The 27,491-nt window shown below is 35.6% G+C and overlaps 2 protein-coding genes across 3 annotated transcripts; one reads left to right on the top strand and one right to left on the bottom strand.

The window, feature by feature from the left end:
• The first annotated feature begins 929 nt into the window (after positions 1-929).
• LOC144969361 (uncharacterized) lies at positions 930-1,469 on the top strand. The gene has a single exon (XM_078908470.1). It carries the CDS (start codon positions 930-932, stop codon positions 1,467-1,469), a length of 540 nt encoding a protein of 179 aa, XP_078764596.1.
• A 2,324-nt stretch (positions 1,470-3,793) lies between these two features.
• LOC144968609 (uncharacterized) lies at positions 3,794-26,815 on the bottom strand. Of its 2 annotated transcripts, none has more exons than XM_078907114.1 (18): positions 26,564-26,815; positions 22,568-22,693; positions 21,594-21,760; positions 21,321-21,388; positions 19,613-19,719; positions 18,220-18,354; positions 16,901-16,967; positions 15,794-16,273; positions 13,754-13,866; positions 12,977-13,460; positions 12,381-12,456; positions 11,532-11,767; positions 10,837-11,012; positions 10,298-10,506; positions 9,821-9,988; positions 9,054-9,135; positions 8,338-8,438; positions 3,794-7,651 (listed from the first exon to the last, which is right to left on the bottom strand). In XM_078907114.1, the coding sequence occupies exons 2-18, from the start codon at positions 22,593-22,595 to the stop codon at positions 7,589-7,591; spliced, it is 2,760 nt and encodes a 919-aa protein (XP_078763240.1). In that variant the 5' UTR covers positions 22,596-22,693; positions 26,564-26,815; the 3' UTR covers positions 3,794-7,588. The 2 variants fall into 2 exon arrangements, with proteins under 2 accessions (XP_078763240.1, XP_078763241.1); XM_078907115.1 differs by having other exon boundaries at positions 26,722-26,783.
• Between the last annotated feature and the right edge of the window lie 676 nt (positions 26,816-27,491).

Below are 27,491 nucleotides of genomic sequence, written 5' to 3'. Positions count from 1 at the left end.
TTCAGAAAAAACTCGACTCCACCCGGGATCGATCTCTGGCCCTTTGCGTATAAAGAGAGTGCTCTATCAACTGAGCTATCGGGGTCCCCAAATATTCTATTGGACTTTTTTTTAATTCAGACGTTATAACTGGGTTTTTTGGAAGGAAGAAACTAATGAAACTCATATTATTTGATTAGTAAAAACACCAAACGAAATTTTAATATTATTGTATTATTTTAAATGACAACACTGCGATAGAAAGGAGTGGTGACAAGAGATGGACAAAAGAAAACAAAAAATCGGATTTGCTACTTGCTAGGTTCGACACACACACACACACACACACACACACACAAAAACACACACATCTTTAGTAGTCACATACATTTCAAACAATAACCCATTAGAGAAGAGGGGTCATGCCTTCACCATAGATCATTGTCATTGCGATCATTATGGTGTAGTAAATTTTGAAATTTACCCCGTATAATGGAATCGTCCAAGGCGTGCGCCTCCTGTTCCCCCCATCTCACACACGAAAGGGCGGTTTGCGGAGTGGAGGTTGGTGGTCGTCTGCCTGTATGGTCGTCTGTGTCGTTTAGTGTATGGCAAAGGGGGGTGGGTGCGATTAATTAAGTGGGATGGGTGGTGATTGGTGGAAGATAGGCAACCGAAGCAACGAATCGCTGGGGAAGTAGTAGGCTATGGCGCGAGACCGTTGAAAGGTGATAAGAAGTGAGGACCGCCGCCGGTCTTCCCCTATGGGACCGGTCTCCGGTTCACAGCTAAAAGACCGTGGGACCGCCGGTCCAGACCGGTCTTCAGCGCGGCACTACTGCAGGGTGCTCACAGAGAAATGCCTTCAGCACCAGCGTGCGCTATACCATAATTTTATAGACATCAGGAAGGCATTTGACAGTGTCTGGCATGATGGTCTTTGGAATGTTATGAGGAAATATAATTTTGAACAAGGGCTCATCCAGACAATAGAGGCATTATATGGCAGGTCAAACAGCACAGTCCTGGTAAATGACCAATTAGGAACTCCTTTCAACACTGCTGTAAGAGTCATACAGGGCTGCATATTATCTTCGATGCTATTCAATAAACTCCTTGAAAACATCATGCAAGATGTGCTGGAGGGTTACCACACCTCGATATCCATCGGCGGCCGCCCGTTGTCTAATTTAAGATTTGCGGACAATATTGACCTACTGGCAGGCACAGAACGAGAACTACAAGACTTAACAAACCGTCCAGCTGAATGTGCATCGCAATACGGAATGGAAATAAGTACCGAAAAGTTACAAATCAACACAGAAAGCAACACAAACATCACAATGGGAAATGAAAAACTACAAGAGGTCACGACATTCAAATATCTAGGTGTGACACTAACCAAAGATTGGACTAGCACAATTGAAATTCGAAAGAGAATTGCAATGGCAACATCAGTGATGACTCAAAGATTTGGAAAAGTAGCATGAGTCTTAATGTAAAGGTCAAACTGTATAAATCACTGGTGTTGTTAACCTTGTTGTACGGATGCGAAGCCTGGACACTTACAATGGATGCACAACGGCGCATAAGGGCGTTTGAAAGCAAGTGCTATAGAAGACTGCTACGCGTGTCATATACGGAGCATCGCACAAACGAAGGCGTCCTGGAAGAAATAGAAGCTCGGGCAGGCCCACAAGAACCTCTTCTAGTGACTGTGAAGCGCAGAAAACTGTCCTGGTTTGGACACCATACTCGACACGATAGCCTGAGCAGGACAGTCCTTCAGGGCACAGTCGAAGGCCAGCGCAGAAGAGGGCGCCAAAGGAAGATGTGGCTGGACAATATAAAAGAATGGACAGAGATGTCGGTTCCGGAGCTGCATTACAGGGCTAGCAACAGGCAGGCATGGAGGAAGACTGTAACTTCTGCTTCACGCAAGTCCATCCGACGACCATCCGGTCATGGAATTGAGTGAGTGAGTGAATAGGAATTACCGCTATATGTAAATTTGGCAGGAAATTACCGCCCTTCTCATCCCAACCTGTCTATGTAAATCCATACAAGCGGCAGGTTCGGAAGAGTCACGTTTGACCAAGAAACAACAATAACAACAACAACAACAACAACAAAAAGACCGTTGATAAAGTCGTTCAACAGATTAAGTTCTACAAAGCATGGGTCAGATTCTATGCCCGCCTTTACTATCCCCTTCCAATGCTGCTCTACACCAACATAACCCCCCCCCCCCCCCCCCTTACCATTTTGGTCAGTTAACGTTTACTCCTAATATCGATTGACTTAGATGACTCCCATCTTGTGGAAAAGTCTAATACCCTAAACCACTTTTTTTTTAATGTGAGCATTTATAAAGAGCTATGTCGACTAAATGTGCTCAAAGCTCTTTAGAAGGGGTCATGAGCCAACATCAACTCTTATTATGTAGGACGAGACATTCCAGAACAAGACCACATGTCCCCATTCCAGCCGAAGACTCCAAGGCAAAGCCTTGACAAAACCAAAAGGTCTCATTCAAGAACAAAACTATTTTTTATGGGTTTTATATCGCTTACAATTCTTTATATCAGTTCAGCGCCAGGAAAAAGAAAGCTGATGAGGAATTTAAAAGATTTTAATTTGCGCATTCAAATACTTCACACAGTTCACTAACAGGGAATAGACGTTCCAATTCCAAGAACAATATGTACATCTAGTGTGAGGTCACCTTAAAGTCCCACTCAAAGGCCAATAAGGATAAATTATAAAATGCCCCTATATTAATAATAATAATAAAAAGGAAGAAAATGGGATAGCAAAGAGCTCTAGAATTACAATAAAAGCACCCAAGAAAAGCTAAGACAAAGGGGAATTGGTTCAAATAGGAAACATATAGATTCCGAGAGCACACTATCAAAGTACTTAATTTGAGATCACCTAAAAGTCTGTTTTTAAGGGTTTTACGGCGCTTGCAACACATTTAGGTCATATCAGCGCCAGTAAAAAGGAAGAAAATTGGATAGTAAAAACATTCTAGATGTACAATTAAAGGGACTAGAGGCAAAAATAAAACAAGGGGAAAAGGTTCAAATAGGGAATAGATGTAGATTCCAAGAGCACACTATCACTACTTAGTTTGAGATCACCTAAAAGTTTCACCCAGACACCAGCACAGGTCCCCACTAAGAGGAATACACTCAATGTTTACAAATCATATATAATATGTAACTTAATTCAATGCATAACAGAGAGATGATTTACAAGGGGAAAAAAAATCATCTCCCAAAACATACATTTGATTGTTTCCCTCTCAGCAAGGGCATCCGGCCAGGACAAAACCAAGTAATCTCATTCCAAGACAAAGACAGAAAGCAAGTTGGAAAACATAGGGGATATATATATATATATATATATATATATATAGGGGGAAAGAAGACACAGTAAGTACCTCCCTGCCCACTATAGGAGGTCAGTAACCCCACTCAGGCAGGATAGAAAGCAACGTTGAAAGGTAAATCATACATAGGAATAGGAGATATAGCATGAGTGACCTATACCTACCATGGGAGGTCAAAAGACCCTTGTCCCAAACAAGAAAAGCAGCATGCACAGGACAAACGATACAGATTTTAATAAAATCGTGAAGCAGGTACAGCAAAGGTGGACTCATATATAGCACCTTCACCTTCACAGCCAAGGAGACCGTTCCCTTGCCCTCAGGGGAATTTGGTCCACTGCGAGCATATCCACTCTTTTGTCCCACAGCTTACATTAACTTACAACACTCTTAATCTTAAGACCAACACATGAGAAAGCATTTTCAATTTTTGAAAGAATTTTTATTTTTCTCTTTCAAATTAATAAATGGATCCCCATCGTCACGAAAGTAAGCTATTTGAAGTAATGTCCAAAACAGGATTTGGACTATAAAACCAGTAATGACAACATGTGAGTTACACTTAGAATAATTACGCTAGAATAAAAAAGAATGTCAACTTGTCACCAGGGATGGAGAATAACTTTGTAAAATAAATCAGCAAGGTGTATGCATGCTAAACCATATATTGAAATACACAATAAAAAGCAGATAACGATATGGATTATAATTACAGCAAGAGATTCAAATAGATGCAGAAAATTATACTTTTTAACCTTATCATCATTGCTGAAATAATGAGGATGACATTTTAGAGAAAATATACTGTATTAACCTTTTTAAGGTACCTATAAATGTAAGACCTCTTATTCATTTCTGTAATAAAGACTCCGATCATTAACCTAACAAGTAAAAAATATATACTACGTACAATTCTTATAAATCCAATCTGTAACAAAAAATGTTTTTTGCTTTTACGGGTTTTACACTGCTTGCAACACATTTAGGTCATATCAGCACAAGTAAAAAGTTATAGAATTACAATTAAAACATCCAAGAAAAGGTAAGACAAAGGGGAACAGGTGTCGATTCCAAGAGCAAACCATCATCTAATTTTTACCTCAAAAAACGGTTTTCTCAAACTAATTTAACCCAGCAAATGTAAAAAAAAAAAAAATTGAATCAAAGGTTTTTTTTATTTAAAAAAATGCGATTTTGACCACTAATAATTTACTGTGACATTGATAGTTACGAATTAGTGTATCGTGGGTATCTATCTACACTGCAGATGTGTGTATACAGTATGATATACATGCAGACACAGTCACTCACGCACTCCATTGCCGGCTTGCATAAGCAGACCTCTCTGTTAATTCTTATTACTGTGCCATTCTTTCTAATTTCAATACTACGAGCCATGATTTGCTAATGGTAAGCTATCTACGACGGTAAATGAATGTTATGATTCAGCAGCACCCCCCCCCCCCCCCCCCACCACATACCCACACACAACCAACCCCTTTTAGCACATCATTACATATCAAGAAAGTAAATAAATAATAAAAAGTTTCATTTATTCATCATGAAGCGGAAATTTGTCTTAGGGTTTATTCCAAGGGAAGACTGAAATAACCCAGGTGTCAGCCACAGCACATTGCAGTGTAGTGCAGTGCCACAAATTGAGCTAGGGAGAGGTGGCTTGCTGAAGGTGACACAACACAATGGATATTCGAACTAGGTATCTTTCGGGTACAAAGTAAAGACCATACCACTGAGCCACACTAGATGACACTTGCAATTGTCTACATTAATGCACTTTGTGTTAAATAAGTAAATGCATAAATCCATAGTATTTAAAGATAATAATAATAATGCAAATAATGTCAATTAAACTAATGAGTTATATGGATTTGACCATGATGTCTTTATCATATAATTTTTAAAAAGCCTATAACCAGTTGCATCAATTACAAAAAAATATATACAATAAAGTGAACAAGTGGAATCATGATTGTATTGCACAAATTTACATTTCAAGCTTCTCATAGTGAGAAATATGATGTGACTTACTTTAGGAAATTTAACTCTATTCAAAATGTGATCCACTGTCTAAAAAAGGTATTATCACAAGGTGACTTGGATATGGGTCCCATTTTCTCAATTGGTAGAGCACCCGCTTCACATACAAAGGGACTGAGATCCATCCCAGATGCAGTCGGGATTGTCAATCCAGCAATGATTGAGTAGTGGATCTGTTAGATCTAGAAGAGAGTACTTTACGATAGACTAGTGTTCTATTCAAAGGGTAGCAAGCAATTGCTCGTGTCCATTTCACGCTATGGAAACTGGGATAAACTTCAGCTCCATGGCACTAACTTTTTTGACTTGGGTGCTAAAAATCGAATTTAGTGAAAATAGTGAAAAATTAGAAGCCTGGAAAAAGTTCATCCCTGATTCTGGTCAATTTTGTTTTGAAGTCACATGTTGACATTTGTTCACCCTGACATAATACCGTTTTGAGACAATGGTTTGCCAATAAAAATTGCCACCACTCAATTCCAAATCATTTTCACTGCCATCTGTCTTAAATGTGCAGAACCCACAAAATTTGAATGATGAGATTTAAGATAAATCTTGTTAGCAAAAGGGGGAGCTGGCTCACCTCGGCCAACTTGAATATTCAATGACAGATAAAGTGAAAATTGGAATACCCTTCCACCCAGGTTAGATAATGACACGACAGTGGGCAATATTATAAGCCCCTATGGAAATGGCAAATTTAATTACTCTTTATAATTAATGCACTTTTAAAATTTCTTAATTAGGAATTGAAAGTCTTTGCATTCAAGTTTTTAATTTTAAGGAGAATTTGCAACAATCTTAGGTTACATCAAAGCCAGAAAAGGAAGATGGCACAAAATGCATAGAGTTTCTGCTACAGCTGTATGCCTTACGCACCAAAGAAAAGAAGAGGGGAAGATCCTTGCAACCTGCCTGAAAAAGCATGAAATGTCTCAAATAGATGCAGGCACTACACCTTCCAGAGGAAGAACACACTAATGGTTTTTAATCTAAATTTATTCAGAGAGGTAATTGAAAAAAATTGTTTATCCCTCTCTGAAAAAGAAAAGTACATTCATATTTGCTTGTCACCTTTACTAGAACAGAAAGCCAAAGAAAAAGGACTAAAGATATAGGTGGATGGGAAAAGCCCCCACTTGTTACTAATTCAACAAGAAACAATACTTGCTCTAAACGAATATTGAGATAAAACAAAATAGCATAACATTCATTACAACAAACCTGCCTACTAATTTAGATTTCCAAATCCAATAATTCAGTTCCTTTGATCAGTAAAATAAGAGAATCATTTAAACCTGCAATTACTGAATGCCAGAAGCAGTGTGTAATATAATCTAATTAATTCAGTGCTTTCAACACCCAAATCAAAAGAGTAAGGAAAATTGTCAGGGTTCTGGGGGCTGCTAATGCAGTGTCTAGAAACAGAATCCCAGTGAGGGTTCAGGGGATGAAACCCGCACAGAATTTTTTAAAATAACGCTTTAAGAAGGTCAAAAATTATAGGTCCTGAGGGTAGGTTTAAGGAATCTTCAGACAATAACTATGAACTGTCCTTTTACACCAAAAATAAGAAGTTTTGAAGGCAATGAGGGAAAAAAAAAAGTCCTGACAAAAGAGTGGCTGAGAAACTAACTAAAAACAGACACGGAGTAACTCATCACAGATCAAGATGTATAACATTAGTGTTCTTTGGGAATTTAATGTTTTTCAAAGAACGAAAATTCATGTCAAAATGAAATCATAATCTTTCATGTCTTATCTGTCATTGCTAATCTTTTATCTTGCAGGATCTACCCATTTGTTTTACCCCACTTCATTTTTCTCTGTTTAATCACTATGCTTCTGTTCTATCACTCAAGCTGTCAGCATCACTTATGTTGAGTCATTATTTACTTGCAGCGTAAATCACTTGAAAAATTAATAGAGATATCCATTCAATCAATTCTCCGATGCTATGTCCTTATTGTTTCACCCATTGCTAATCAAATTTTTTTTTTAAAGTTTGTATTATCGAATTGGCAGGTTTGTCACAATTCACCCATCACAATAATTAAGTATTTTAATTTCAAGCTTATTCTTTTAAAAAAGTTTCTTCAAACAATTTACATAGTAATGCAATTTATGAACTTTTATTAAGATGAATGGGGTATCTCCTCATTTTGATTGTTGGGCTGAAGACTTTTTTGCAGAATTCATAAATTCCATGGCTCTCTGGAACTGAAAAAAAATATATAGATATTCATATAATGTGAATCAAAATGTAACTTGGTAAAATCAAACTTTGATACTTGATAAAATCATGTTAAGAATATTTTCAAACAAAGTTTAATCCTCTAATTAAGCCTTGATATCATGAATCAATAAAGGAAGATTTTTTCCCCCCTGTTATAAGCTTAAAAATGGTTTTAACCAAAATCGTGAATGATTCATCACCATGATACAGTACCTTAAACTAAATCTGTATCTATAACGCATTTTTGAGGCAAAGGATGACAAATTAAGACTGACATTTACAATGAAGTAAATATCCCAAATACACATCAATATAGTTAATAAATGTTTAAAAATTGATGCGAGATAACTTGTAAATATTTTCTTCACTAAATCACTCCACTGTTTCATTGTCACAGTTATAGCACTATAAATCGATAGCGTGGAGGGTAAGTCTTGACTTTGAATCAAGAGGGTAAGATTTAAATCTCAAAAGATCTTTTGGGATTATTTTTTTTTAGCTATTAGGGTTTGTCAGACTTTTGACCCATATTGCTCTATTACAAATGGTCTGAGAAAAGATGTGCTGCTTTGAAGAAAAAAATTTGAAGTTACTGCAAATTATTAAAAAATTGATACAAATAAGTAAATTTGATGACATAACACAGTGGTATATACATATATCTAAATACCTTTAGACAGAAAGCTTGTTGTGACCTAGGAGATGCTGTAGCAATACTGGCACCTTCAGACATGAGCTTTGATATTGGATCATTAACTACATTTGCCTCTACTGAAAAGTTGAAATTGGAAAAAAAAAAAAGACATGAAATAAATGTGTAAGACTGAGGTCATTAAAAAAGAAGTATCTAGCCCTTTTCAAATTTTACACTGCCTTGACAATGATTGGCCATACCAAACCAAAGCCCCTTTCAAAACAGCGATGTATTGTACAAAACACACTTTTTGTGGAAACACTTTTAGAAAAACCATTGCTGCATCTGCAAATACTTTCCGCTTTCTATAATTTTCACATAACCACTAAATCAATTTATTTTCAAAAATTTAAGTAAGTCAACCTTATTATAAAGTCATTGAATGGTACTTTGTTACCAGATAGTCGTGAAAACTCATTTGCACAAATCATATGGCAAGAAACAAACCCCATTTGAAACAGCAGAAAAGAAAATGTCTAAAATTGAGAAAAACGTACTCGCTTTCTACCATTGAGCCATTCTTGTTTCTGTCCCGGCACTTTCCCTCACCACAAAAAATTAGTTCTCATTATGACCCTGATACAAAAATGCATTGTGGAAAAGTTGAAATATGAATGAATATGATCTTTTTTTTTCTAAAGGGGGACAGGGGCGGTAAATTCTTCCCTACAAAATATGACAATAACACCTACCAGTTCTTTGTTTTGTAAGATATGGATGCATCATAAGGTCTTCTGTTGTTGGCCGTAGCTTCACATCACGTGTCAAACATTTCTATGGGATAAAACACAAGCACATTTAAATTTGAAAAAAATTAGACTAAATTGCTAACTAAAGTGAAAATCATCCTCACTCTGGATTTGTACATGCAATCATTATTCTTTTTATCATAATTTAAAAATCTGCAAAGTCAGAATGAGCAACTTTGTCAAAGCATAAGCTTTTAGTAGTTTTTTTTTGTTTTATTACAATACAAAAGCAATTTTAGGCAGATTTTTGCTTGAGGCATCTTAACTGTTAAAGAGATTAATTAAATTACCTATCATCATCATTCAACCGGATATAATAAATATCCAGAGATGGAAACTTTATAAAAGAAAATTTTTAAAAAGCAAATGAAGGGTACCCAATGAATCGAAGAAACCCTAATGGTAAACCATTAACATAAACACATTCATTATTAGAGAAAAATCTGTTCTTGTAGAGAAAAAAAAAACCTCTATGAAATATAGTTCATTTAGATTTATTTTACAATATTAAATATTGATTTCTGTATTTTACGTCTTCTGAGAGGTCATTTCAGTCTAAATGATATGTGATGCAGAAAACTCAAGTTAGAATCCATTCATCCATTGATATCAGAATTTGGAGAAAATAAATAAAATATAAAACCTTAAAATAATGACATAGCTTCCTACAAAATTGGGTAAAAAATCATCAATCAAAAATGACATGCTACCTTTAGAATGTCTGTTAATGCTGCATCATTGGTTGGAGGAAAGTTGATAACATGAGCAGGATTGACAATAGCTTCTAATTTGTAACGACAGTTATAGAATGGGGTTTGTCCATACACCATCTGGTACAAGATGCAGCCCAAAGACCAAACATCACTCTTAAACCCAATCTGAAATGAAATAAATCAAAAGAGAGAAAAAAAACAACCAAAGAATAAGAATTAAATTTTTTTAAAAATATATAAATTGAAATAGATAAATATTTATATTAAACAAAATAAATACAAACAAATTTATCAAAACAATTGAAACTTTATATGGAAATTTTACATGAAATAAAATATGTCCTATCCTAAACGGGTCCTTCAGCTTTGTCGATTCAAGAGGGAATCATATTTTTAAAATTTTGCTAATTAAAGTTTATGATTTAGAAAATTGTATAGGTAGCAATAATATTATATGAAGAATACAACATTCACCTTATACATAGGCCTCTGCTCATTGGGATCAGTGTTGTCATTGGCCATAAGAGCTTCAGGGCTCATGTAGCTTGGTGTACCAACTTTGTGGTCTTTCAGCATGCTGGTTTTGTCCTGCTGAATGGAGTTGGCTATTCCAAAATCTATCAATTTGATGTTACCCGACACCAGAATAAAATTTGCTGGCTTAAGGTCAGAGTGAATCACACCTACAATAAGATTAACAAGAATAAATATTTTATCTGTTGGAGTAAATAAACATTTAATGATGTCTTGAATCACTTCAATTAGTAATACTATTGGCACCAAAATTAAAAACAAAGAACATGATGAAATCAGATATATTTACATATGTTTAATAACAGTTCATATTAATTGGGTAGAAGTAGTAGTAGTAAGAGATCCTATGTTCCATCAGGCACAAAGTAGATAGGTAACAGTTGTAAGAAAAATAATTTAGAATATCAAAAGACGATTATGAGGTTCTTAATATTGATGAAATGAGAAAGGATATTCTGATAAAGTTTTCACCACATTACCTTCTTTATGCATAGCCCTGACAGCCTTCACCATATTCCCCCATAAATAGCATACAGTGACAGGGTAAAGTTCATCTTGATTTTTGATGGAACCATTTTTTGCAACGAAATTTGCCAAGTCTGTCTCTCCATACTCCATCACTACTAACAACTTTTTTCTGCTTTGGTCATACTCTCTGGGATTGAAAAAACGAAATGAACATTTATTTCACTCATATTTACAGTTTTCACTTTGCTTGAGATGCTCCAGAAAAGAACATTTAATTTCCCCATCTGGCTATATGTACTAAAACTTCTAAATCATACAGAATAAATCACTGATATAAGAATTTCTTATGGGGGTTCCTACTGCTCATTTGATCCACCAGAAGTGATTGGGTGGTTGGGTATGCTAGACCTGGTGTAACATACTTTGAATCCAATCCGAAGGTTAAGATGTAATTGCTATTGTCTGTTTAATGCTATAGTAACTGATATAAAGTCCACCACCATGTTCTCTTGGCTCTTAAGGGCAACTATTTTATAAGATTCATAACCATAAGATCAGAACTTCCATTTAAATTTGAAGATCATCAAACAATCAACAAAAAATCATGTTAAAACTGTAAAAAATTAAACTTAAATCAAAGATATTGCATTGTAAGTTAATTTTTAAAAAATAGTTTATTTTTCCAAAAATAAAACAAAATACTCACGAGTCAAAAAGACGTATAACACAATCACACCCCTGAAGCTTTTTCAGGAGAGCAATTTCATTTCTATAACTGTCTAAAATTTGCTGGCTAGCACCACTAAGATTGACACTCTTTAAGGCTTTCATCTCAAAGGTTTCTGGATCTTGGACTTGATAAACCTTTGCTGACCCACCACGTCCAATAAGTCGGGTCACAATATAAGGTTTGCTGTTCACATAGATTAACTTCTGCCCATTCTATTCATGAGAAAATTTTTTTATAACATTTAAATAATTCTTTAAAAAATCATAAGGCACTCCATTTACTTGTTAAATTATTTTTAAATTGACAACTTGAAAACAGCATTGCATAATATAAATCAGTGAATCACAAATAACTATTTGGATTTGTTTAAATTCTAAAATACAAAAGTAGCAGATCCTTATCATTGACAAGGAGTTAGATCAGACAAACCTAAATAGAAAACACGAGTTCTTGGTATGACAAACCCAAATTCAGATCCCATAAAATATTACAAAATGACAAATGACCTGTTCTCATGCTCTCTGAAAATGTGAGTATGATAAATCACCAAATTAAGTAGAAAAAACAAAACAAAACCCGGTAAATAAAAATTAAAAACACAAACACACACACACACACACACAAAAACACATCTTTAAAAAATCAACCTTTCTCAACTGGAGATTAAACCTCAGCCCTTAAAATACAGAGGGTGCTTGACTCAATGAGGGATTCAGTGTCACTAAGAAAACCATCAATAATTCAATGGACAGAAAATATATGCTCTCGTTTCTTAAAAGGTACTTAATTTTTAAATTGTGATTATATTATATGAAATGCACTTACCTGAACAGGATGCTGTACAGGTGGAATCAATGCTTGAGGTAAAGCAGAGTAAGGCTGAGGGTTGTTGCTTGGTTCACTGGTGAGTCATAAAGTTAAATTTACTATTCTTTTTAGGTAGGGCTGAGGAACACATTCCCTAATACATGAATGGATTTAATGCCTAAAAAGCAACTGTAGCTGCTTTATATGAAAAATAATCTCAATAGGAGGGAGCGGAAATTGAAAAAAAAAAAAGCTGCAAAAACGTGCATACTCTAAAATAATCGGAATTTCAAGAAAAAAATGTATGATATCCATATATTCATCATTTATGAGCAGCATCTGATAAAGTTTCGAGAGTGCATTGAACATAAGTATTATTGTAAAGGAAACTTTAATGGATTGGAAAGTTAGAAATACTGTGTTTAAGTTTAGATGAATATGACCTTGAAAATACAGATAGAAAGAGAGCGAGTCTCATCGAGCTATGGAAATTTTTTTTTTAACCATTTGCAAAATAATCTATCAATCAATCCATCAGCTAGCCTCCGCTGAATAAATAGAAAATAGAAATTATATGGATGCTGCAGTGAAATAGTCTGAATAAAGTTATTTACCTGGCTTTAGCCTGGATGATATTCTCTTGCATCTGAGGCTTGCTCGAGTTAATTTTCCGCAGATTTCCGCCTGCATCTTCCAATGCATTCCTTTGATCTTTTGGAATAACATTAGGCACAGGCATTTGATTTCCATCATGAGGATTAATTATAATATTTTTTGCTTTATTTTCATTTGAGTCAACGCCCATTTGCCCAAATTCAGACTTATTTTGAAGTGGAGGCTGATCATCCCCAAAAAGCTTCCGATCGATAGAAGATGAGGGGCCTTTACTGTTGATGTCCATATCACGGGTATGTGTTGTACTGCTACTGCAGGTCATTGTTTTATGAACACTGTATGTATTGGAACTTGCAAATGGCACAGATTGTGATAAAGAATCAGATGTTAGATTTCCATTTGTGGTTGTCACAGATTTTGATGCTGGAGTTGTAAAAAGGCCTTGCTGTACATTTTTTTTGACATCCAATTTTTGTGATAATCCTGGGGGAAAAAAAAATCATTAAGATTTTGAAAACCTCTTTACAGTCTTAATTAGTTAACACTAGTTTTTCATTCCTTGTTTTTATGAACACATGCCAGCTTATTTCACATCAGAATACAAAATCACAATGGGATTTGGAGACAAAAATCTCTTATGCAATCATTTTATGAAGTAGACAATAATTGCCTTTGTAAAGCATCTGTTTTATATCTCTGAAATATTAAGAAAGATTTTGGGTTGATCCTAAAATATTTATGTCTCAAAAATAAAATAACTAGGAAGATGAATGTACCTTTATCATTTGCTGATCCATCATTGTCTTCATTCTCATCATCACTAATGGCCTTGGAAGTGCTATTCACTTTGACCCGTCGAGGTGGTTGTAGTGCAAAGCTTTTCAATTTACTGTAATTAAATTTTTATGATATAAATAGTAAAAATGTATCAATAAAATAAGATCAATTTTCTTAACTTATAACAAAACAGATTATTGCCAGATGTGCCACAGGTAATGACAAAAAAGTCTGTTCGAGAGAGACAGGGGGGGGGGGGGGGTGATTTGAGTGATGTATAGACTTAAATAGCAAATTCTCCTCTCATTAAAAACAATATGTGTCTGAAATTTTGATATAAACATTGAACTATTTCGCAAAGTTTAAGTGTATTTCAATCTTTATTATGGTAGCAAATTAATTTTGATATGTTAATGTTTGTAAATGCAAGAAAATCCTTCAAGGATGCTACTCCAAAGGCAAATCTGGCAGCTTTTGGATAATGTTTATAGATAAGACAATAAAGCATTTTAAAGTGCAGAAAAAAAGTTGCTTAGATTTATAATAAATATAAACCCGAGCATCTATATAGCGTAATATCCACTAAATGCGCTCAAAGTGCTTTACAAAGGGTCCCTGACCAACAGCAACACAAAACATGCCTATTAGGTGATATTACAATTTTTTTCCAACACTGTTAACAGCCAGGTACTCATTTTACACCTGAGTGCAGTGACAGAATGTGAGTAAAGAGCCTTTTCCAAGGACTCAACTATGCGCTGAGCAAAGCTCGAACTCAGGACCTTCTGATCCGAAAGCGAGTGTTATACCACAAGACCACATAGCCGCACATATTCTCTGCTAAAACTGAGTATTAAACAATCAATAAACTGAAACAAATGGAAAAGTCTTCATCTCTTTGCTATTGTGAACAAACTAGAAAACACCCCAAAAAAACCTAACTACACTAATCTTACTTACTACCTAGCCCAAAAAAACAAATTAAATCAATCCCCCCAAAGAACGCTTCCAGTTTATTGGATGTTTTTAGAGTTTTACGGCACAAGTGACTCTTGTAGTAATTTCAGCACCAGTAAAATGGAATATGAATGAGGAAAAATTGTGGATCTGAAATTAAAAACACCAAAGAAAAAGTTAAATAAAGGGGACTTGTCCAAATAGGGAATAGAACATTCCGAGGCAATAAATTCCATTAATGTGCCTGTTCTAATATTATCTTTAAGTTCCATTTAGGCAGAAGCAAATGTTTAAAAAGTACCTTAAATTAAAAACTAGAAACTATAATAGTAAAAAAAAAAAAAAAGAGCTGATTTACAAGGAAAAAAATATCCTCTCTCAACAAAAAAAAAAAATTACATTTGACCTAAGGATCCCTGCAAGGACCAGGAAAATATCCAGAACAAAAACAGAGAGAAACACAAAATACGGGAAATGACAGGCCAAGAAGAAATAGAGGTAGAAATTAAGAGGAGGGGATGATAATCGCTGGGCCACACCCTGAGAGGGCCTGCAACAAATATTACCAGACAGACTCTTACATGGAACCCACAGGGAATGAGGAAGAGAAGGCAGCCCTTAATAGCTGGAGGAGGGCATTGATGGAGAATCTAAAAACTGAAGGCTTAACATAGAGAGAAGCCAAGAATATGGCATAAAGCCGAACAAGATGGAGGGGATTTGTCAGTGGCCTATGCTCCAGCTGGACTCATGGGCCTAAGTGAGGAAGTAAGTATAAAATGGATAATTTTAAAACATCTCAGGCTATCTTTGTACTGACCTTGGTCCATAATTAACATTTACAATGAAGATATGACACACAATTCAAGAGTTATCTTTCCACTAAATTAAGAATGACATTAAGAACCAACAATATAACTATATCAATCATGTGAATTAGCAATATGCCAAATATCCTTAGCTTGATGAACCTATATATTTCTAAACCAAAATAGATGACGTGATCCCTTGAATTTCTGTCTAACCTGTTCTTACTACAGATGTAAAATAATCTAAGATAATACAATTGTGCATATGCTTACCTGACACTAGAGTGTCGCCCCAATTTTTGAGTAGAGGGTAAATGACTTTCCTCTGGTTTCTTTTTCATGCAGGGTGTTACAAGGTTTAGTAAACCAGGGTTTTCTTTCAGGCCTCTATCATTTTCACCACCTTGGTGAGGTGCACAATCACCACCACCAGGCATTTGTTTACGACCAACATCATCCTCTGTAGCATCATCACCGTGTCTTTTTGAATTAAAAATACTTTGAAATCTCTGTGAAGAGAAGGCTGGTGTTTTAGGTGTCTTGGGAGTGATTGGACTTGTTGTCATTGAGTCATCCTGTTGATAAGACCCCCTAACTGGACTTGTATTTTCTGTGTCCTCATCTCTAGTTCTACTGTCACTGTGTCCAGTGTCTTTAAATCTAGAATAAAGGTCACAGCCTTCTTGAAGCTCTTCTGTGTCGTATTTCAATCCAGGAAAGTTGGAGGATGAATGCTCTTGTTTGTGGCCAGTGCTGAAAGTGAAAGTAATGTATATTAACAAATAGTAATAGATAGTAGAAATGTTGGCACAAAACCACAGGTTGACTAAAATGTATAGTAAAATAAAGAGAGAGAGAGAGAGAGAGAGAGAGAGAGAGAGAGAGAGAGAGAGAGAGAGAGAGAGAGAGAGAGAGAGAGAGAGAGAGAAGAGAAGATAGAGAGAGAGAGAGAAAGTGGGAGAATGGGAGAGGAAGAGTGCGTTACAAAGTTATATTTAAAATAAAGGAAAGAGATAAACTAAAAAAAAACAAAAAACAACTAGGTTAACCTAACTGTGTAAAAGAGATAGGTAAATAGGTGTGACGGGGGAGGGAACTACAGTCTGTTCTAGTTTTTTTTCTTCTGGTATATGGGTTGAGGTTTCAATGATGTACAATGTAAAAATGCTAAATTGATAAAGTGCTGAAAGTTTTATTTTAAGTTCCAGCTTGTGTTAGACCATCACACCGGGAAAGTGGCATCCCTGAAGATAATATTGTTAAGCTTTTAAATTTAAGGTGAGGATTGACATTGAAAGTGAACTGTTATGCTTAATTACCAAAATCTAAAACTTGAAGAGGGAAGAACTGATAATATAAAAATGGTAAATGATTACTCACTTTCTAAGAAAAGAGTTACTGAATTCCCCTGACATCTCTGGTTCACTTGATTCATGCCCTGAGGAGGCTAATAGAAATTAATAATAATCATAAAATCAACTGTAAAATGGAAATGATCTACAAGGATCTGTTGGGGATAAAAGGTACCTCATGATCATAATAACAATAAAAAGGTATCTCAAGATCATAAAAACAATAAAAAGGTATCTCATGATCACAATAGCAATAAAAGGTATCTTATGATCACAATAACAATAAAAAGGTATCTTAAGATCATAATAACAATAAAAAGTTATCTCATGACCACAATAACAAAATTTGCCTATCCTAATGCATATTATTACAAAGTTGTAATTTTAAACATGGGTTGTCTGTAAATGATGTTTTTATTTGTGTGTTTTTAAGGGTTTTACGGTGCTTGCAACACATTTAGGTTATATCAGCGCCAGTAAAAGGGAAGAAAATGTGATAGTAAAAAGTTCTAGAATTACAATTAAAGCACCCAAGAAAAAGTAAGACAAAGGGGAATTGAGAACAAATAGGGATCAGATGTAGATTCCAAGAGCATACCACCAATGTACTTAGTTTGAAATCACCTACAAGTCTCATCCAGACACAAGCACAAAATCCAACAAAGAGGAACACACTCAAATTCTTACATTATACATTCAAAATAAAATAATAATACATAACAGAGAGATGATTTAAAAGGAAAAAAAATATCATCTCCCAAAACAATAATTATGCATTTGACTGTTTCCCTCCCAGCTAGGATTCCGGCCAGTGCCAGGACAAAACCAAGTAATCTCATTCCGAGACAAAGACAGAAAGCATGTTGGATAACAGATATAAGGGGATAGAAGACACAGTATGTACCGCCCTGCCCGCTATGGGAGGTCAGGATCCCCACCCAGTGTCTGTAAATGAAGCTTTGGTTATATTTTATGAATAACTTAAATTCTGACAATACAATATTCGCATTGCTCAAATGTTTACAAAAAAATCCTAAGTAAATGAAACACAAGGACAGTGGAAATCATACAGAAGAGTTTTCAATATCCCCAAAGAAAGCAGCATTGGCTATGACAGGGACTACCAGAGACCAGGGGTTGTTTTCTCTTTCATGTTCTGCTGCTACTGCTCCTCCTATTCTTCTTTTTCGACTACCACGATTACTACTACTATTGCTATTACTACTCCTGATTTCACCAAATATTTGACATAATAGGGCAGGGTGTCCATCAATGTCCTACCTCAAAAAGTCCTACCAAATCCTGAAAAAATCTTACCACATTTGTATAAGGAGATATAACACTTACATGAGACATCATCATCAGACATAAGTTGGTGACAACCTGTACAAAGACGTTTTGCTGCTTCTCTTATCAGTGACTGTGGTTCAGCTCTATAAGAATAGGCTGCCTTAATGAATTTTTTGGCTTTATCTCTATCACCTGAAGAAAAAGTGGGAAAATATCAACAGATATTGTAGCAACTATTATGAAGGGGGGGAAAAAGTAGTCTTTAAGACCATAGGGGCCCATGGTGCCAGAGTTAATCCCATTTTCTATAGTTCTAAATGGACAAAAGTAATTGCTTGCTACCCTTTTGGATAGCATCATAGTCTATCGCAATGTATTCTCTGCCAAAACTAAAAGATCCAGCTACTCAATCACTGCTGGATGGATAAATGAGGGGGGGGGGGGGGGGCAGGAAAAATCTTGGTTTCAACCGAGATTGATCCCATTCCATTTGCATCTCTAGCCATTGCTCAACCAACTGAGCTATCTGGACCCCCACTATGATAGAGATGATCATCTGAATTTATGTTGCCACAATCCAAATTGGACTGGCCTCAACTATAAGACTGTGGAACAACTTGGATAGCTCCCACAAAAAGAATTGTGAATGTTGAATGTTGAGCTGATGAGTTTTCCACGAGGAAGTTTCAGCTTGAGGAGGAGGAAGCAGAAGAAATACAGGTTACCATCCCATACTTGACTCTGATATCCACAACAGCCTGTATACAAGCACAGAGTGACTGCATTATAAACAATTATTATTTCTCATGGCAAATATTTTAATCAAAATGGACCAAATTTTTGTTTGTTTTGTTTGTTTGTTGCTTTAGGTCTCTTCCCACAAAAAGACAACAAAAAAAAAATAAACCTTCAATGTAATCAAATCATAACAAAAATAACTAAATAAATAACAAACAAAGAAGACAGAAATATCTGTCTATAAAAGAGCAGATAGCATAAGAAGAAACGACATCACTATTGGATCGTATACCCATGCGAACATCATAGGTATATGATTCAAGGGTGATGCTCCCATCCAACCACCCGCGTGGACCAAATTTGGCTAATTACAATCTCATTAAAATCAACAGGTCATAGTGGTGTAAAGGTACCAGGATAAGATCAGAACATTCCTATGCATGTATGCTATCATAAAGCTAAAAGTAAGTTTTGCTGAGAAATTATTCTAAACACCATTCTACCTGGGATTAGACTGTTCTCTATCTAAACTAATATGATATATTTAAACGTGAAACCATTCTTAAAAGCTAAAAATAAACACCCAGTAATTGATGACAAATAATAAGGATTCAGTATCAAGCGTATCTTCAAATAGGTCATGGTTTCCATATCAGGATACATTGTCTTAAGGTTCCTATATTAAATGCAAGTAAATAATGATCATACTTACCAGTTTTCAAGGCCAGTTCAGCACTTGCAATATGAACAATGGCAAAATGACGTAAATTGCTCCGTCCATAAGACAGCAGATTTTCGGCATCTGCTATAGACTGATGACTGAAATTAAATGAAATGGTTAGAACAATATTCGTCAAGAGATTGATTCACTGAGTCAGTTTTATGAAAGGGATTAATCTATAAGATTCAGAAAATATTTGTGACCTTCTGCATCAATCCCGTATTATGTCCAAATGGATCAGGTGAAGCAAACTGAGTTTAAATCAAAGTGGTCAGAGATAGGAAATTTAAGATTATTGTATTTGAACAAACAAAACTTACTTTCCTCAATAGTGACGTTTATATTAACATAAATTGTATATTATGTTAGGATTGAATTGAATGTTAAGATTTGTTCAGCATGGCATTTTCCTACCTTAAGAATTAAGTGCGAACTGTTGAATCAGAGAAATGAGTAGATCAGGCACTTATGTTGATAACCGCTGGTGGTGAATATGGTCAACTGTGCCGTAACAGTTAGTCCTGAGTTCAACTCCCCATTGCCGCAAATTTTTATTCTCTATTGTCTTCTGACACTTCTCTAATCACTCCGTTTCTTAGAATCATTACCTGATTGTATGACAGTGGTGTCACTCGAATAAACAAAGTAAAGCATAACTTTAAGAGATTTAATGATACTCTCAGCACTCTCAGGTCATATCAGCATTTCAGAAAAAAGATTTTGATAATATAGAGCTCATCAATGTTTGCCACACTCTTGAGTCGCAAAAGATTGATAAAGAAACAAGCTTGAGGGGGGAAAAAATGGAGATAGAGTCCAGATTTAATCTAGCCGAATGGATATGTACCCAGTCTCAGACAGATTCTGGCACCAGACCTCTTGCAAATGAGTAAATAAATGAATAAATTAATAATAAATAACTCTTAGGTCTTTTTTCTTTTGTACCTTTCATACCTTTTTGAAAATTTAAATAACCATTTCTGGGTAAAAACCATATTTTCAGCAATTTCTGTCTAACACTCAACGTTAAAAATTTTTTAATGGGAGGTGGGGAGGCTGCAAATTATCCAAATCTAGTAACATATGTATAGTGCTCATGTTGCTGCTTGAAGCTCCAAGAAATAAATAACAAATAGTCAAACGGAATGGAAGCTTCAATTAAATCAACAAGGACATAATAATATGGACGTATCAGGTTTCCCCTTTGTCAACAAAATATGATGAATGATTCATGTTTAGTGTTTCATTCATCATGTTGAGTCGATAAATGGGAAACCCAAACCGTCCACATTATCTGCCTTCGTTAATTAAATTAAAGACTTACGTGTTCATAAAAATCCTGTATCATGGTAGGTCAGTGTATGTCACATATGTATTGGATTGTACTAGCAAACCATACATCTAAAATCACTCACCTTTTAAAAGTAATCCTTCAGAGCCATTAGGCCCATGGACCTGGAGTTTATCCCAGTTTCTATAGCGTGAAACGGACAATAGCAATTGCTTGCTATCCTTTGGATAGGACGCTAGTCTATCGCAAATTACTTTTCACCAGATCTAAAAAACTAAGCTAATCAATCACTGGTGGGGTAGTCAGGGGGATTAGAAAAAAATCTTGACTGCACTCGGGATCGATCTCAGTCCCTTTGTGTGTGAAGCAAGTGCTCTACCAACTGAGCTATTGGGACACCACACTCACCTTTTAATCCATGCATAATCCACAATCATCTGTGCACAAGCAAGAGACTTGCTTGTTAATGGGATGGACTGTAAAAACAAAATATAAAAAACCATTACCATCAGCTAGTGACACATATTCCACAATTTTAAAAGCAGTTTAAAATAGAAAAAAGGGCCTTTTACACTTTTCAGCTGAAGTTTATAACAGTGGAAATATCTCTTTTTCTTTCTTTAAATTAAAAAAAAAAGTGAACTAAATGTGCTCAAAGTACTTAAAGCACTTAATAATTACCTTAAAAGCATTGCAGTACCAATACATTAATATCAAGTTTCTCTTGGGCTCATCCATAACTTGTGCCTTTAATTTGATCCCATCAATGTAACTCTTCCAGTCTTCTGGTCGATTCCCATCATCAACAATTTTAGCGATTTGATTTTTGATGGTTTCATTGCTGGGAACTAAAGAGAAGAAATAAGATATATATTCAGTAAGTATGAATCAGAATGAACAAAAGTCTTCTATCAAAGTACTAGACCAATTGCTAAAAGAAGAGTAGTGCTTGTCAAAAAGAGTAAGATTTGGAAAAAAAATATTTCAGTTAAAAAGTGCAACCATCGAGCAATATTCTCTCATCTCCATTCAATTATTTGGAAATGACTTGGTTCATATAGGCATTTGCATAAGCTAATCTCTTATTCTCATCATCTTGTTCCAACCATGACTTTTAAATCCGAAAGCAAGCACACTACACCATCAACCCAATCAAATCGAAGAATCTATTTCTGAATTGTAGTTTATGAAGTAACACATGAAAATGAGAGGATTATTAAATGTATCTAAATGAATGAGCAAAGGTAGAACCCTATAAATTTTTTAAATCTATTTAATTAAGTATCAAAAACTAAATTTGAGTGAGCCAATTTATATATATATATATATATATATATATATATATATATATATATATATATATATATATATATATATATATATATATAGTATATATATATTATATTATATATATATTATATTATTATTATTATTATTATTATTATTATTATTATTATTATTATTATCATTATTATTTTGTTTACAATAGTCAATCTGCTTGTTGTTTTGATTCATTACTCACTGCTGTTAACAATTCTATATGGTAAGTGCCACTATAACACAAAATTCATCATAACTGATTTGGTATTACTTCTCTAAGAAAGTAGCTGAAATAAACTCTCTATATTGTGCAAAGTAAATCCAAAACAACTTACAAACTTTTGAACTGCTGTTGTTGTTCATCTTGTTACTTTTCAAAAAACATCATTTGTATCCTGATGACAATTCCACCAAACAGATGCATCATATTCTTTGTTCAAATTTAAAGACAAAACTTTGGTCTGGAAACAAAATATCATGCATATAGTAGATTTACTGATGGACGTTGTGACCTGAAACTGTTGCATTTCAGATTTCAAAGCTGGCCTAAAATGGCCGCTAAGATTTGAGTAAGGTCTTTACTTGAACGAATTCCAGGGATATGGTATACAAATTTGCTTTGAATTGAATTTTATTAAAAAGTTAAGATGTTAAATCATGTGCCGTCACTGTAATTTTGATATACCAATTTCTAGATTTAAAAAATTATCCAAAGCTAAATTATATCCTTTTTTATCCACGATCAAAAGATATACTAAATTGGCTTTGATTTATACACATAACAACACTAAACGATAGGGTAATTCTTCCTGAAGAAAATTAGACATAAATCTTTAAAATCCATCCATAAACAAAAAATCTATGGAACTTTTTCTGAGACCCATCATTCAAAAATCCAAAATAATCGGGTCACAGCCACTAGGCCATTTATCAGCTCACTTTTGGAGTGTCAAGTGGACGTTTACCAAAGTACCTACCTAAGAAAAAAATAAAACCTAGACGTCTAGTCTAGTACCGTTAACTTTAGTTTGAGGTCACCTAAAAGTCTCACCAAGACACAAGCACAGAATCCTTGTGAGAGAAATACAAAATTTAGAACAACAAATCTAACGTCACACAAAAGAGAGATGATATACGAGGACAAACATATCATCTCCCAAAAACGACTATACATTTTTTTGTTTCCCTCCCAATGAATCGGGCCAGGAAAAGGATCAAGCCAAGACAAAGGCAGAAAGCAACTCTGATCCATGCAAGTAAAAAGATCCCACCAGGAAGATGATGTGATAGTGGTGCTTGCACTAGAGATGGTACTGATTACAATGAGAGCAGTGATGATGTGGTTGTGGAGATGGTGTTACTGATGATGATGTAATAGTTGCTGTCATAGTTGTGGTAGAGATGGTGATGATGTCATGATGGTTCAGGGGTGAGAATGACTGGTCACAAAAATGGAGTTCAAGACCTATCTATGCGATGATAACGTATAAATTTGAATTTCATTAAAAATTGACTGAGATGCAATCAAAAATGTGTCTCGAAATAATTTCTGACACCACTTGGAGGAATTTCAAAAGTTGAAAGTGTAATTACAACATATTGTAGTAGTAGTAAGAAAAGATGGTGGTAGGGATGATGATGTGATGGTGGTTGTAGTAGGGTCGTGATAAGGATGATGATAAGGTGGTTGTAGCTGTAGAGGTGTTGGGAATGATGGTGTGGTGGTGGTTGTAATAGTTGTGGTAGGGATGATGTGGTGGTGGAGGATGTAGTTGTATTGGTTGTAGGAATGATGATGTGGTGGTGGTTGTTGTAGTAGTGGTGGTAGGGATGATGTGATGGTAGTTGTAGTAGTAGTGGTTGTAGCTGTAGTGGTGGTGGTGGTAGGGATGATGATGTGGTGGTGGTTGTAGGTAGTAGTAGTGGTGGTGGGGATGATGTGGTGGTGGTGGTGGTAGGGATGATGATGTGGTGGTGGTTGTAGTAGTAATGGTGATAGGAATGATGATAAGATGGTTGTTGTAGTACAGGTGGTGGTTATAAAAGTAGTGGTGATAGGGATGTTGATGTAGTGGTTGTGGTGAGTCTTTTTAAAGGGCGGAAAAGTGATGGTGATGGGCGGACATAAACCACCATTTAGGCGGAAATCCGCCTTTACGCAGAAGATTCTCAGCCCTGCACCATGCTGGCTGATAAATTCACATGACAGAAGTTGTTGAGGTTAACTAATTCTCAACATGCACATGTGCGACTCGGGTGTTGAATAATCTGGTGACATGATATGATACACCAGAGTTTTGGATGTCGAATAACACTCCATTAAAAAAATACTACTATACATTGAAAAATTGAATAAATATATGTCTGACATAAGATCCACTGTGAAAATACAAATTGAAAGAGATGCTACCCCGGGGAGCTTAGAATTTCTCCCCTGTTGATTCTTATGTACTTTTGGAGAGACATGCTCCCTGGTTATTTTTTAGGTAATAATCCTGCACCCCCCCCCTCCCCCTCCCCACCAACACGAAAAAAATGTCAGAGAAGAGATTGCAAGTTATCGGCCGGTCGCCCACACAAAATTTAACTTTTATTTTTTAACAATATATTTAGATTTTTGCTAGGAAAACACGATTTTGGCCTTCAGACTCAAAACGATGGAACAGTTTCTATTACTGTTATGATGTTGAGGAGGGCAGTTTTTGTTGTTTTTTTTTTAGTTTGTTTGTTTGTTGTTTTTTTCGTTTTTGTTTGTTTTTTTTTTTTTAGAGAGAGAGAGAGAGAGAGAGAGAGAGAGAGAGAGAGAGAGAGAGAGAGAGAGAGAGAGAGAGAGAGAGAGAGAGAGAGAGAGAGAGAGAGAGAGAGAGAGAGTTATCAGCCGCCCAACACAAAAAGTATTTGAATTTGAATTTTCTTTTTGTTCTTCAATTTTCCCTATGTAGTTCCGAAAATCTGGTTACTTTTCTGGGGGGGGGGGGATTACTTATTATTGAGTACAATGCAGTACAACAACGAATACAAAGCTTTTGTTTGTAAAGAGTTTTATGGCGCTTGCAACACATTTAGGTCGCATCAGTGTCTGTAAAAAGTAAATAAGGAAGAAAATAGGATAGTTTTAATAGTTTTAAAAACACCATCCAAATGCACGGCTTTTTCTCTTTGATCTCGTATCATGGTCTACCCTGCGCCAAACACCTTGGTCATTTGTGGGTTACCCCTCCCCCCCCCCCCCCCCCCCCACTAAAATAATAAAAGCAAAAACAGCAACAACAAAAACAGGTAAGCAATAAATAAATAGAAGAAAAAACTCGCCTCTTCAACATAAAAAAAACAGTTCTATAAACGAAAATACAGTTTTACGTCGGGAGACCAAAACGAGCCACTTTGGCTAGGGAGACCAAGATCTTGGTCCCCCTAGCCAAATTGGCCGATTTTGGCTAGGGAGACCAAAATCTTGGTCTCCCTAGACACTTCCTAAAAAAATATGATATTCACAAATCTCAATGAACAGACGTGTATCGCAATCCATACCAAAACAACTATGAAAGTTTGAAAGGATCCATAGACTTCAATGATCGAGTGATCTAGTTTTTTTCTCTAGAGAAAATCGACAAATGAACCTCTTTTACATAATATATATATGCCCATCGTAAATGCCAGTTACGTGAGTACATCTCTTTAAAATTCAAACCACACATGCCCGGTACTACCGCAAACTCGGGGACCCAAATAATTTTGGGGTTTTGGGACAGGGGAAACTTTTTCTTTTTTCAAAGTCTCTCCCCTCCCAAACCTCCTACTAGACTTTTTTTTATATATAAAAAGTTTCCCCCCTCCCAAACCCCCAAAATTATTTGGGCTTGGGTCCCCGAGTTTGCGGTAGTAGTACCCACATGCCCCCCCCCCCTTTTTTTTTTTTTAGGTACACACATCTACTTCTAAAAAAATAAATCCACCACCATTGATATTGCGCAAAATCCACTGAGTGAGCTCAAGACACTTAAAAAGGGCTCCTAAGCCAAAAGCAACATGAAGACGAGACATGATGCCTGTTGGGCGAGATAACATTTTCCTCCAACACACAAAACACTGCTTCCGGTCAGAGTCAGATACTCATTTTACTTTTACACCTGAGCCTGAGCACAGTGAGAGAATGTTTTCGATCCATGCCGCCTTAAATAAACAGCCAGCAACCGCCCCTGACTCCGCCCTAGTCTAGAATAAGTAAAGTAAGGCAGTTCAGTAAGTTACTATGTGTAGTGTAAGGTCCACGGTCCACAGTCACCACCAAGCCAAGGTGCGACTTCCTCCTCCTATTTTCATATTCTTACCTTTCCTTAGTCTGACAAAGCATGTCCTAATCGTTGAAGATAGATAAGTTCCAAAACCGAAGTGTGATATAAAGGTATTAGTATTGGTGATTAAGTGATATTTCACAAAAATAAATTTATTATTTACTTCTTTTTTTTTGTTGTTGATAAAAACTAACCATCAATATCACCATTAGATAGATAGTAGACGTCTAACAAACAACTTTAAATTTAACGCCACTTCCGCTAATCTAATCAACTTCCTTTTTCATTGGTTACTGGATATTCGTTGTAGAATTTATTCGGTTTACAATAAAAAGTCCACAAAAGTAGGTACCTTAGCCCTTGTTAGATCATGTTTTTGTTTTGTTTTTGTTTGTTTTTTTGTTTTTTAATTGCTAATGGGTCTAGAATGTTTATGGCTGTTTGCTTTTTCCTAATAGATGTATGCGCACGATCTCTCATCGAGACTGGAGTGTTGGCCACCTTAGTTTTTCAAGTGCTGCTGCCAAACTGGGTGGGGTCTGTGACAGACCTGGTCTTTGACAAACTGGGCCTGTGGCAAACTGGGCTCGTGACAAATGGACCCCATGCAGTACGAGCATACTCCAATTTTTGTCTGACAAGTTGAGCATATGCTTGTTCCTTAGTCTTTTTAGTGCTTTGTCGAAGATTTTGATGGAATTTAGTGTTTTGTAGGCCTTTGTCACAAGATGGCGAAGCAGGGTGTTAATTTGGTGGACTCCAATTTATGCTATACAAAATCAGTCGGAAGATGGAAATTTTGGATTGCATTTTTTTGCATTTTCTGAAAGAATATGCTTCCCAGAACATTTTAATCTTTATTTGAAGTAAATCGGGTGATTTTTCATGAAGTTATGGTCAGATGAATGGGAAAAGTATCCAGCAACTTTTCTCAAATTTCATACTTTTTCAACTTGATTAGCTG

The sequence above is a fragment of the Berghia stephanieae genome, chromosome 3 (assembly GCF_034508935.2).
Source record: "Berghia stephanieae isolate SIO BIC M18660-M18661 chromosome 3, UCSD_Bste_1.3, whole genome shotgun sequence".
Lineage (NCBI taxonomy): Eukaryota > Metazoa > Mollusca > Gastropoda > Nudibranchia > Aeolidiidae > Berghia > Berghia stephanieae.
Note: the sequence above shows the minus strand (reverse complement) of the source record. Positions and strands in the feature narration are given on the sequence as shown.